At 58.4% G+C, this 12,257-nt stretch overlaps 3 protein-coding genes across 3 annotated transcripts; 2 read left to right on the top strand and 1 right to left on the bottom strand.

Moving 5' to 3' along the window:
- Positions 1 to 547: 547 nt before the first annotated feature.
- BXZ73DRAFT_99072 (uncharacterized protein) lies at positions 548 to 2,502 on the top strand (the record flags this gene model as incomplete). Its single annotated transcript, XM_048027884.1, has 10 exons — positions 548 to 630; positions 713 to 785; positions 848 to 962; positions 1,101 to 1,246; positions 1,340 to 1,399; positions 1,457 to 1,567; positions 1,674 to 1,834; positions 1,894 to 2,042; positions 2,263 to 2,340; positions 2,402 to 2,502. The coding sequence occupies 10 exons, from the start codon at positions 548 to 550 to the stop codon at positions 2,500 to 2,502; spliced, it is 1,077 nt and encodes a 358-aa protein (XP_047880196.1).
- A 1,077-nt stretch (positions 2,503 to 3,579) lies between these two features.
- On the top strand, positions 3,580 to 9,712 carry BXZ73DRAFT_99070 (uncharacterized protein; the record flags this gene model as incomplete). The annotated part of the gene is made up of 24 exons (XM_048027883.1): positions 3,580 to 3,707; positions 3,759 to 4,122; positions 4,178 to 4,441; positions 4,502 to 4,678; positions 4,727 to 4,831; positions 4,882 to 4,928; positions 4,976 to 5,090; positions 5,144 to 5,655; positions 5,710 to 5,806; positions 5,866 to 5,896; positions 5,955 to 6,090; positions 6,144 to 6,189; positions 6,242 to 6,269; positions 6,326 to 6,352; positions 6,405 to 6,467; positions 6,523 to 6,990; positions 7,044 to 7,297; positions 7,350 to 7,614; positions 7,670 to 7,838; positions 7,895 to 8,038; positions 8,090 to 8,613; positions 8,670 to 9,341; positions 9,393 to 9,529; positions 9,590 to 9,712. 24 exons carry the CDS (start codon positions 3,580 to 3,582, stop codon positions 9,710 to 9,712), a joined length of 4,896 nt encoding a protein of 1,631 aa, XP_047880195.1.
- Positions 9,713 to 10,503: 791 nt separating this feature from the next.
- On the bottom strand, positions 10,504 to 11,886 carry BXZ73DRAFT_99069 (uncharacterized protein; the record flags this gene model as incomplete). The annotated part of the gene is made up of 1 exon (XM_048027882.1): positions 10,504 to 11,886. The coding sequence occupies one exon, from the start codon at positions 11,884 to 11,886 to the stop codon at positions 10,504 to 10,506; it is 1,383 nt and encodes a 460-aa protein (XP_047880194.1).
- Positions 11,887 to 12,257: the final 371 nt, after the last annotated feature.

Below are 12,257 nucleotides of genomic sequence, written 5' to 3'. Positions count from 1 at the left end.
ACCGAGCAGCTCGCCGCAGTGGCAGGCGCTGCACCGTCCATGACGTCATGCCGATCGCCCGCCGTCGCACAAACTCTTCCTCTCGAGGACGTCGCCTCTTGGCTCTTCCGAGATTAGCCGTCACTGAACGAGCTCAGCGGCTCGCTCATTACTGCACTAAATCACCACCGAATCACATCGATCCAGGGTGCTCTCCGGCCGGGCTTCTCACCCCCCAGTTGGCTCCACATTGCCAGGTGCCGAGATACGCAGCCGTATGTCATGCATGAACTCTTCTGCGAGACAAAGAACCCGACTTCTCTTCACGCCTTTCTCCAATCCACCAAACGCCCGCCGAAAATGACACCGTCCAGGGCGGTCGGGATCGTCTTCTCCGAAACTCCGAAGCTGGCCATGGGCCGTTCAAGCCCAGTACTAGATTCGAGACGTACTACGTACGTATGTACTCATTGAGCGATCTTTGTCAAACGCGGCAATCCCGGGCCGGTTGCATCACCTGTCGGGCCGCGGCCAGAGGAGGACACTCTCAAGATCTCACTTTCGTTCCATGACTTTTCGCCAGCGTACAGTCAATGCTCTCTTTGACTTCACCGTTTCTCGTTTCTGGGCTCACCTCCTCGACAACGGCAAGTAAGCGGCAGCATTTGTGCCGCTCAAGCAACTCGGCCTTACTCCTGTTCGCGTTCCAGCCTTCCGCATACTCTGCACCTAGCATTGCGTTAGTCCCCGGGGAACTGAGGTTCGGTGCCCGGCCTGCAGCACTTGTTCGTGAACGTGTTAGGTCTGTCAGTTTCGGTGCCTCTTCCCCTCCCCGTTAATCCTTACCCATTCACCCCACGCGACGCAGGCACAAATCATTGAGGACTCGAACCTCATTCTCATCCTCATGGACGACGTCGCGCGCAAAACGCGGAGCAGGTTCCCCGGATGTCTATTGGACAACGTCGAGGTCGACTATGGAGGTACATTGACACGAAATCACGGTGCGGAGTTTCGTGCGGAAGCGTACTGGTGTGTCTTTTTTTCTTGTCCTCCGTGCAGAGTGGAGAATGGTCGCTGAAGGGTCATAGGCAGGGCGGGTGGACGAGTCTATGCCACAGTCGAAGCGGTTGCTGGCGGGCGGCCGGTCGAACATGCCCGTGCACATGACGGGTCACAAAGGAATGAGCTCCTTAAGATCGAGGACCGGGAGGAGCCGAGCGTGTTCGACATTGTGGACAGATGCGAGGCCTTGAAGGATCAAGTGGTGCGTACGGTCGGTCTTTGCTGGGTGTATGCGCGGCTGAAGGGACGCACAGGTACGACGCGTTGTTCGCGATCGATACCTGCGTAATTCAAGGATCAATCACCTAAAGTCTTCGCGATGGGCTCATCCGTCGTCGAGGAAACCTTGCACTCGGTGCGTGCCATCTCTATTTGTCATTCATGCCCGCGCTGACACATAACAGGTGGGCAGTACGAGAGCAACTACGACCTCGAAGTCTCACATGGTGGCAGCTGCCCACACTGTACCCTTGAGTTCCTTGAGGGCATCGACAAGACAGCCGAGGCGACGCCGGGCGACCTGGTGCGCTTTCCTGTTTACTCGCTTGCGCCCGCCCTCTCCTCAATGCAGGTCTTGCTCCCCCAGTTCGACTCATGTCACCCCACGCGAATCAGGTCGCACCTGGCAGTCCTCAGGCCTCATGGACCCCTTCCGGCAGCCGCTGTCATCGCTTCGCCGTTCGTGCATCCGCTCTTTTTGGGATGTTGAGCAGCTGGACGTATTATCGCCCCCACTTTTTGATGTGACGGCCCACACCACGGCTTCGCCGCCCGGCTCGCCTCCTTCTCGGTGCGTGTGCGTTCCCGGACTCTCCTTGAAGCTGCCACGCTCACTGGGACGGCTGACAGGACTCCACCTGCGCTCCCTAAAGGCGTTGACGAGCAGACTTTCGCGGCTCAAGCGATGCAATTCCCCGGCTGGGGGCTCACGTCCTTTCCCTCTGTCGAACTTTCCTTCGACCCCATTTTCGACGGTGTGGGCCCCGGTGACGCCGCCGGTGCGTCGTACCGCGGCGACCGCCGGACGTGGCGGCGCGGGCGGTATTCGCTCCAAGCCGTGATGATGGGAGAAGATCCATGACCGCCGAGAAGTGGAAAGCGGATACAGTCGAGCACGACCGTGTCACGCACGATGGGCTCTGGGGCGCGGGGTGGCGCTCCTGTAAAGATGACGAGGAAGGAAACGTGAAGAGATGCCCACGCGACCTCTGACCGAAGCTCAGATCGAGTGCATCATCGACGACCTCGTGTACGAGGGTGCGAGGCGCGACCTGGATACTGGGGCATTTGTGACTCGTGAGTGGCATATCTCAGAGTCGGAGGATCTCGCTGATCATCGAATACACCAGAGGGGCAGTATTTCCAAGACGTGCGAGTCGCTCCGTCATCGACGCTGCGCTCAAACCGCAGCTCATCAAGGTCAACTTCGAGAACGCCCCCAACGATCAGAATGACTAACACCAGGCTCTGGCGGCCAGGTTCTCGACCTCATCGACCCTTCCTTGTACCCTATTTTGACCTCAAACCGTTCATGCATGTAAGCGTAGTTGTCGAGGAGTGTGAGCACGGGAGGTTCTCCATCGGGATTTCGGACGACCCGACCTCCATACATCTCGGAAGGTGACACGCCCAACGCGCTCGGCTACATCATATCCCTCGCAGCACCAAGCACTCTCGTCACGTCCAGCGTCGTGCGCTTCGTGCCAATGCGCGTGCTTTCCCTCCCGCAGAGGGCTCCAAGCGCCGGTCCGCACCACCTATGACGAGCGGCACTGGAGCCGTGCCCCAAGACGAGCGCGCGGCGGGGGCGATGGTGAGGTGGGTGAGGGTGAAGCCGGGGATCGCGAGGCGGGTGGTGGGGTCGTCGCGGAGGATGCGGAGGAACGGGGACTCGATGCGGTCGGAGGGCCCGAGCTCGGTGGGGAGGAGGCAGGCGCAGGAGGAGGAGGAGGAACGCCTGGAGAGGGGGTCGTCTTCGATGTTCCAGAGCGTCTGCAGTGCTGGAAGAGCCTTTTTGCACTTTCCCCGGGCGGAGAAACGGCGTTGGCGCAAAAGAGGAATGGGGATCCTTGTAGACTGAGTTGTGTGGGTTTCCAGATCCGCGTCTATACGCGCGCGAGGTCCTCAGGTTCTCGTAGTCCACCCACAGAACGAGGCTGGCGCTGTTGAGAGTGGGCATGGATATCTGGGGAGACCTGCTCGATGTCAGAAATGGTCTTCACATATCAGATAATAACACTTGGTTTTGTACCACAGAGCTACTGTACCATGGGGCCAATCCCGAGCGTGTGCACACACTCGAGCTGATCCGCGATCTGGTGGTAGGAGTTACATAAAACAGAAAGTCCCATCTGGCTCAGGGTGTTTCTCATGATCAAGCCTGATCATTCCGAAGTCGCACATGTACGTAAATGTATTTGTGGACGGGAAAGAAACGCTCACTGCGGCTGTCGGTACCGATGAGTGACTCTCCCTTATACCCCCACCCTTCCCTGCTGAGCGCTGAGGTCTCCCATTGCTTGACTCGAAGCTCCCATGTCTTTGGGATGGCTTTCCTCGAGCGGCGGTGATCACGCTCAGTTCGTTCTCCAGCAGGCTGCGCTGCTCACCAAATTGGAGTCCAATGGCATCCGTGTCCTTCAGTACGACACCGACGAGTTTCGGTACGTCCGTGGTAGCCCTTCACCGCAGCATATGCTCACTTGTTTCTACAGACCTTGGAAGAATGACCTTTCAATACCGCCATATGTCGCAGTTGCCTCTTGTGCCGTCCTCCTCCTACAACTTCTTTTCCGCTCCAGCCGGGCCGTACGACTACTGCTCGCAAAGGTCTCGCGGTCCAACACAGCGTCGGAAACGGTAGAGGATATGGAGTCCACAAGATATGATGGGCAGAGCGCGTCGAATATAGCGCGGTTGGGAGGACCGGTCATGTTCACGTTCAAACTCGTACGCTTCTTCTGCGTTCTCTCCCTTCTCTCCCTCTCCATCATGACTCTTCTGGTGTATGACGAAGACGGAAACCCTCGTGCTCCACTGAAGCCACGTTTGACCGCGTTGGCTCTTGCTGGGGTATATGTGCGTGCAGTTTTCACCTATCCCCTTCCGCGTCCGACTCAATAGGCGGTCCCAGGTGTACGCATCATTATTAGCATTCGTTTCCGTCGTTGCCCGCAGAACCATAAGCAATGTTGTCATCAAGCATCTCAACACCATCCTCGTCGTTCTGTGGCTGGTATATTCGTACCGAGACCTATGGCCTCTTGCGACGTACACCCTTACCCCGGGGGACGCTTCGGAAGGTGCCCTGCTGTGGGCGAAGATTGGCGTGCTCACTTTCACGGCCGTGTTCATCCCTCTTTTCATGCCGCGGCAGTACATTCCAGTCGATTCAAAGGTTCCTTTGCACACTATGTTTGAGATGAATATATCCTCAATGTCCCCTTCTTCCTTCCAGGATCCTGCTCCTGAACCCAACCCAGAGCAAACAGCGTCAATCGCGTCCGTGTTGACCTACTGTTTCCTGGACAGCATCGTCTTCAAGGCGTACAAACTGCCACATCTCGGTTGGGATCAACTGCCTCCTCAAGCGGACTACGACTACGCGAAGAATTTGGTGAAGCGGGCGTTTCCGGTAAGTATTCGTATGCCCTGAACTTTTTTGGTTCTCAACTTCCCCCAGCACATGGACCCCTTCCAAGTACACAAGAAGCGACACCTCTTAATTGGATTTATTACCGTATTTAGGAATGAGTTCGTTATTCTCTTCCTGATGCTGACATTGCGGGTGCGTATGACTTGCTTCAGCGCCGTTTCATTTTGTCTCATGAATATCAGGTTGCCGGCATGTTTGCGAGCCCTGTCGGCATCTTCCAACTTCTCAAGTGAGTGTGCTTGGTCGAAGACGCCGCATTCTCTCATTCTTTATCAGGTACATCGAAGAAGGAGGCGAAGGCGCTACGGTCCGCCCGTGGTTCTGGGTTTCTTGGCTCTTCATCGGCCCCGTGCTCGGTTCCGTGGCCATCCAGTTCTATATATTCACTGCGGTGAGTAGCTTCCTTCCTTGTCGTTCCGTGTCATGCACTGACTACGGTGCTAGACTCGCATGCTCGTTCGCACAGACGCTATCATCACTCAACTCATCTTCGATCACTCCCTTCGCATCCGCGTCAAGTCTGAGGCCTCCCCCGAGTCTCCAGCTGCAAGTCGTCCCCCGACTGCGGTGCATACGCCCGACAACTCTTCCGTCACGGAACCTGCCGACGCCGAGGAGAGCACCGGGAGCGACGAGAACAGACTAAGCGCCGTTAGCGAGTCTGAGACTGTGCGGGCGAGCATCTACAGCGACGCGTCCACCACCGTCCCTTCGAGCTCCGGTGCGAGCCCGAAGAAGGGCAAAGACAAGAAGAAGATCGCCGTCAAGGTCGACAACGTCCTGAAGCCGGATGCAGACGCGGATGGTGGCAGCAACCTTGTCGGGAAGATCAACAACCTCGTCACCACCGACTTGCAGAACTTGGGCGAGGGACGAGAAATCCTTTTCCTCGTTTACTACGGGCCGCTTTCGGTGGTCGTGTCCATGGTTTTCTTGTATGCGATCTTGGACTGGGCGTACGTTTTGCGTTTAGTCTGTCCTGTCTGGTCCGCTGATATCCTGTGGCGCAGTGCCGTGGTTGGTTTCATAGCTACCATCGCACTCTTCCCGCTCCCAGGAGTCGTCGCGTCGAAGATGCAAGCTGTGCAGAAGGAGAGGATGAAAAAGGTTGGATACGATCAGTATATGCAAGCCAATCGTCTTACTCACCGCGTGCTCTACTTTAGACCGATGCCCGGGTGCAAAATGTCACTGAGAGTAAGTCATCCAGACCTCCTGCATTCGATGTGTTTGTTCATATATGCACGCTGCTTAGCTATGAACGTCATCCGGATGATCAAGCTCTTTGGATGGGAGCCACGTGTCGCAGACCGCATCGGCAACAAGCGCGAAGACGAATTGTCGTACATCCGCTGGTACAGGTTCCTTGAGCTCACCAACGGGAACATCAAGTAGGTGCTTGACCAATTGCAGTGCTCCCGGTTCTCTGATCCGTGTATGATAGCTATCTCATCCCAATCGTTACCATGATAGTGACTTACTCGACATATGTGAGCTACACCATACAGCCCTGCCTCCGACGTGTATTGACCAGTGCTGTAGACTCTCATCATGGGCAGGGAACTCACAGGTATGCACCTAATAATCATATGCGATTTGTTAGCAAATTGACTGATTATAACATAGCCTCACGAGTGTTTTCTTCCATGTCCGGTAAGTTGCATGTGATCTTCATGCGTAAATTGGCTGACAACAACTTCGACAGTGTTCGACATCATTCGCAACCAACTGCACACGACTTTTGATATGATTCCCCAGATGATCACGGGTAAGTTGGTATTCGTCAGAACCAATCATTCGCTAATAGTAACACGGTAACGCAGCCAAGGTCTCGCTCGACAGAGTTTCGGCCTTCCTCGATGACACAGAGCTCCTTGACGAGTTCTCCGAAAGGACTGCTGCCTCCTCGGAAGCCGTTGTCCCGCCTCACACGACCAAGAACCCCACGATCGGCATCTGCAGCGCGTCCTTCACGTGGTCGAACGAGAACGACGGCACGCTCACCCCAGGCCCTAACCGTCGCAACTTCACCCTTCGGATCGACGAAGAGGTCGTTTTTCGTCGAGGGAGGATCAACCTCATCGTCGGACCAACCGGCTCTGGCAAGACGTCCCTCCTCATGGCGCTCTTGGGCGAGCTGCACTACATCCCCAACGGCCCGGAGTCGTACGTCAGCTTACCGAGGGCCGGGGGCGTGGCATATGCGGCGCAAGAGTCGTGGGTCCAGAACGAGACAATCAGGGACAACATCCTCTTTGGCTCGCCTTTCGACGAGGAGCGGTACAACAAGGGTACGTTATATTCGCTCATGCATGCCCGCAAGACGCTGACGAAGCCTCGCCAGTCATCGCGCAATGTGCACTGAAGCGCGACCTCACGCTCTTCGAGGCGGGAGACCAAACGGAAGTCGGCGAGAAAGGCCTCACCTTGTCAGGTGGCCAGAAGGCCCGTATCACGCTCGCCCGCGCGGTCTATTCGAAGGCGGATGTCATCCTCCTCGACGACGTTCTCGCGGCGCTGGACGTGCACACGGCACGCTGGATCGTCGACAACTGCATGAAGGGCGATCTGCTCAAGGGGCGCACGGTCCTACTCGTGGTCGGTAACCTCCGTTCTCGACATAGGCGTGTTGCTGAGATGCGGGACACAGACTCACAATGTGGCCATGGCGAGCCCCATAGCCGATTTCGTTGTCTCGCTTGGTACCGACGGCCGCGTCGCCAGTCAGGGATCATTCTCGAAGGTCATCGCAAGAGACGACAAGCTCCTGAAGGAGTTCACCCAGGAGCAGGCCGAGCTAGCGAAGGCGGACGTCGACGCAGAAGATCTAGGCGCCGAGGGCGCCCCTAAAAAGAGTGACGGCAAGCTTATCCTCAAGGAGGAGGTCTCTGAGGGTCACGTTGGTTGGGATGCTTGTAAGTGATGACCGAGTCCTGTCGTGAAATTTATTAATGCTTACCCGACGAACAGTGTCGCTCTACTTGGGTAGCATGGGAGGCCGCCATAATGTGCTCTTTTGGATCGCGATCGTGGGCTTCTTCGTCCTGTGCGAGACCTTCAATACCTTCGATACCTTCTGGCTTGGGCATTGGGCCACTCAATACGAGGAGAACAGCCCTGGGGAGGTCAATGTGCTATAGTAAGTCAACCACGTTTTCGTGTTCGGACACAAGACCTGATCTTGTCTTATGACAGCTACATCGTGGTGTACACCATACTCATGCTGTTGTCTGTCACTTCCTACTGCATCGGCTACGTGGTGCACGTGTTCGGTGCCTTGCGGGCGTCGCGCACCATCCACAAGTCTCTGATCAACTCAATCTTGAGCTCTACTCTTCGGTAAAAGCGGTACATATGACGCTCCAAACCAATCTGACACGAGTTGTACAGATGGCTGGACCAGACACCGGCATCGCGCATCATCACTCGCTGCACCCAAGACATCCAGAGCGTCGACGGCATCATGCCCCGCAACCTGGAGTGGGTCATCGAGCTCACCATAGTCCTCGTCATCAAGTTCCTCGCCGTCGTCTACTTCTCCCCAATCTTCCTCCTCCCTGGGCTTGTCGTCACCCTCCTCGGCGGCTGGTGCGGCCAGATCTACATGAAGGCGCAGCTGTCGGTCAAGCGCGAGATGAGCAACCACAAGGCGCCCGTCCTCGGTCACTTTGGCGCCGCGATCTCCGGCCTGGCGAGCATCCGTGCGTACGGCGCGCAGGAGCGGTTCCGGATGGAGAGCTACGCCCGCCTCAACAAGTACGTGCGCGCCGGCCGGACGTACTACAACCTCAACCGATGGGTGTCGCTGCGCGTCGAAGCGCTGGGCGCGTTGTTCGCGGCCGGCCTCGCGTTGTACCTCGTGTACGGAACGAGAGTTCGCGCGGCCAACACCGGGTTCTCCCTCAACATGGCCGGTGGGTGCCCGTTGGTGTTGACTTGTCGGAGCCACGGCGCTAACGAGCGCATACAGTCGCCTTCAGCAACATGATCCTGTGGTGGATCCGTCTCCTGAACGAGTTCGAGGTCAACGGGAACAGCGTCGAGCGTATCCAGCAGTATCTCGACATCGAGCACGAAAGCGTCCCCGTCAAGGACGCCATCCCCCCGGCTTACTGGCCTGCGTCCGGAAGCTTGCGGGTTGAGAAGCTCTGCGCGCGGTACTCGACCGATGGTCCTCGCGTCCTGCACGAGATCTCGTTCGAGGTCAAGGCCGGGGAGCGCGTCGGTATCGTCGGCCGCACGGGAAGCGGGAAGAGCTCGTTGACGCTCGCGCTCCTCCGTCTCATCCTCACGGAGGGCAAGGTGTACTACGACGGGATCGCCACGGACTCAATCAACCTGGATGCGCTCCGGTCGAACATCACCATCATCCCCCAAGTCCCGGAGCTGCTCAGCGGAACGTTGCGGCAGAACCTGGATCCGTTCTCGCAGTACGACGACGTCGTCCTCAACGACGCTTTGCGGGCGGCCGGGCTGTTCTCGCTGCAAGACGAGACAGACGAGGGGAGGATCACGCTGGATTCACCGATCTCGAGCGGGGGGAGCAACTTGTCGGTCGGCCAGAGGCAGATCCTTGCGCTCGCGCGAGCGATCGTGCGCCAGAGCAAGCTGCTGATCTTGGACGAGGCGACGTCGGCGATCGGTGAGTCTTTCCTTCATTTCGATCGGCAGCGTTGGTTGACCGGTAAGGCAGATTACGAGACGGACGAGATCATCCAGCAGTCGCTCCGGCAGGAGCTGGGGTCGGACGTGACGCTGCTGACGATCGCGCACCGTCTGCAGACGATCATGGACGCCGACAAGATCCTTGTGCTAGATGGGGGGAACATCGTGCGTCTCGTTTTCTTCCGGAGGGCGTTCGGTATTCTGATCGTCCGCACCCTCCCACAGGTGGAGTTTGGCGCACCAGCGGAGTTGTTGAAGAACGAACAAGGCACTCTTCGCGCTCTGGTAGACGAGAGTGGGGACAAGGAGAAGCTTTACGAGATGGCGAAGGCGTCGTCAAGATCATAGGTCAACTTGTTGCATCTCGTGATGGTCGCATGGAGTATTGTCGTCGAGGTTTTGGTTTTATATGCAGTGTTTCCAGCTTTGACAGCCTCACACCTCGGCACGATGGTGAAGGATATCGCCGACCATACTTGCGCATCGCGTCATTGGATCTTGGACCACGCATGTCTCGAGGACATTGAGGACGTCAAGACATCGACGGGTTCAACAGGCGGTCCTTCACACCTCCCCAAACCATGGCGGCTGCGATGAAGTTGCCTTTCATCACCACCTTGGAGACACACCCTTCACGGGAAACCAGCTTGCCGTGGTGAGCGCACCCGCTGGACCGTTTTCTCGCTCCACCAGCGCGCCTCCATCGCACACGAGTTCGTTTTCGTCGAACTCGTGTCCGTCGAGGCTCTCGGGCGCGTGCGGTCCTGGTGCTCCGAGTCCCGTCCGTGGCTGTCGACCCGCTTCTCCATCTCGGAAGGTACGACACGCCCACCGCGCCCCGCTACGTCAACGGCGTACGTCCCTTGCGGCACCACGCGCTCTAGGCACGTCCATGCATCGTTGCGCGCGTCGTGCTCAGGTGTGAGCGTGCTCTCCGACTCAGCGCCCTAGTCCCGCAGGAGGCGCGCGCGCGCACGGGGCATCAGATGATCCTCGCGCGGTTCCTCGTCGTCCGCGACGGACGCGCTCTTCGTTGACGTGCCTAACGAGGAGCGTTTCGGCCAGCTGGTCAACGTGCGTGAGCATCGATAGCGCCCGGCTTCATCAAATAGGACGCATGCCTAGCATATAAAATAAAATTACACAGAAGCGATTACAAGCGTGGGGCATTCGAGGTGCTGGGTGAGAGAGGCAGCGGCGTCCGCACCATCCTCCACATCGAGCTCCAATCTCCCCCCGCCATCCTCCGGAGGGACGACCCAGAGCTGCAAGCATCCAGAACACCCCTCAAGCCGCGGGCCCAACACCTCCAACGCCCCCATCTCCACGTTCCCGAGCTCCCACCCCTCCCCGCCCGTGAGCCCCACCCCGATCCGCACGAGCTGCGGCCGGGCCCGCCCGAGGCGCACCAGCCGCGCCAGCAGCCCCTTCCTGTACGCCATCCCGACGACGTCCAACGACGCGAGGCGCGGGAGCGCACGCGCGTCCGCGAGCGCGTCGAGCACCCCCTCCGGCATTGGCACTGGCACCGCCGCCGCCGCGGCGCGGACAGTGAGCGCCGTGAGCGCCGTGACGGAGGCGGGGGCGCGGCTGAGGACCGCCGCCCAGTCGACGTGGCAGTTCCCGTGCGGCGGCGCGGGGACGGCGACGTCGAGCGCGCGCAGGTACGCGGTGTCCAGCGGCGGGAGGCGGGCGGCGAGCGCGACGGCGTGGGCGAAGACGAAGGGCGCGGTGCGGGTGCGGAGCGCGAGGGTGTGGCCGGGGGCGGCGGCGGCGGTGCCGGAGACGACGACGAAGGGGCCGGCGGGGGCGATGGCGAGGTGGGTGAGGGTGAAGCCGAGGAAGGCGAAGCGCGTGGTGGGGTCGTCGGGGAGCATGCGGAGGAACGGGGGCTCGATGCGGTCGGGGGGCGCGAGCTCGGTGAGGGAGACGGAGGCGCAGGACGGGAGACGGAACGCGTCGAGGAGGTGGCCGATCATCAGGGGGTCGTCTTCGATGTGGAGCGTCTGCAGTGCTGGGAGAGCCTTCTTGCTAATTTTCTGGGCGGAGAACTCGGCGATGCTGAGGAAGTCGTGGATGCGCAGGTGGCGGAGACGGGTCGCTCGCCTCAAGGCGAGGATGAGGTCCATTAGAGGAAGGCGATGGTGTGCGACCTTGCACGGGCCAAGAGTGAGCTCCTCGAGGCCTGCCATGACCTCTTTGGTGCAAAAAGGGAACCGAAATCCTTGCAGACTGAGTCGCGTGAGTTTCGGGATCCGCGGCTGGGTGAGAACGACGCGGGCGAGGTCTTCAGGGTGGCGAAAGGGGTCCTCGTAGTCCACCCGCAGAATGAGGCTGTTGAGATTGACCATGGGTGTCCGCATTACTCCCCCGATATCAGACGACATCCATTGCTGGAAGGTGATGGGGCCAATATCAAGCGTGTGGATACGATCGAGCTGTTCCGCGATCTGGTGGTAGGAGCAAAAACACAGTGTCCCGCCCGGCTCAGTGTACAGCTCATCCCAGAGTCGTGCATGCATGTGGATGGGAAAAAGAGCCATCTGTAAAGCGCGACTTCGATTTAGAGCACGTATCTCATAACTGGGGCCGGCTCACCTCGCAAAGGACCCAGAGCCCAATGATGGAATCTAACAAGAGCAGTGTGTGGCCCGCGGTGAGAGGAAATGGTATATATATATATATCTGGTCTGCCAGTTCGGGAGTGTGAATGGCTCGAGGAGACAATGATCAGCATGCCGTGACAAAGAGCGAGCTTTAGTATCTCAAGCCATACATAAAGCCGGTTTGTGAATAGAATACTAGCCATGCAGACATTCGACTTTAGTAAGCAAAGAATGAAAAAGCTTGATAGCGTTCTGGAGCTCCCTGCATGTGGCTTCGTACGCGCCGT

The sequence above is a fragment of the Epithele typhae genome (genome assembly GCF_022376455.1).
Source record: "Epithele typhae strain CBS 203.58 chromosome Unknown BXZ73scaffold_10, whole genome shotgun sequence".
NCBI lineage: Eukaryota > Fungi > Basidiomycota > Agaricomycetes > Polyporales > Epitheliaceae > Epithele > Epithele typhae.
This window is presented reverse-complemented; position numbering and strand designations above follow the sequence as displayed.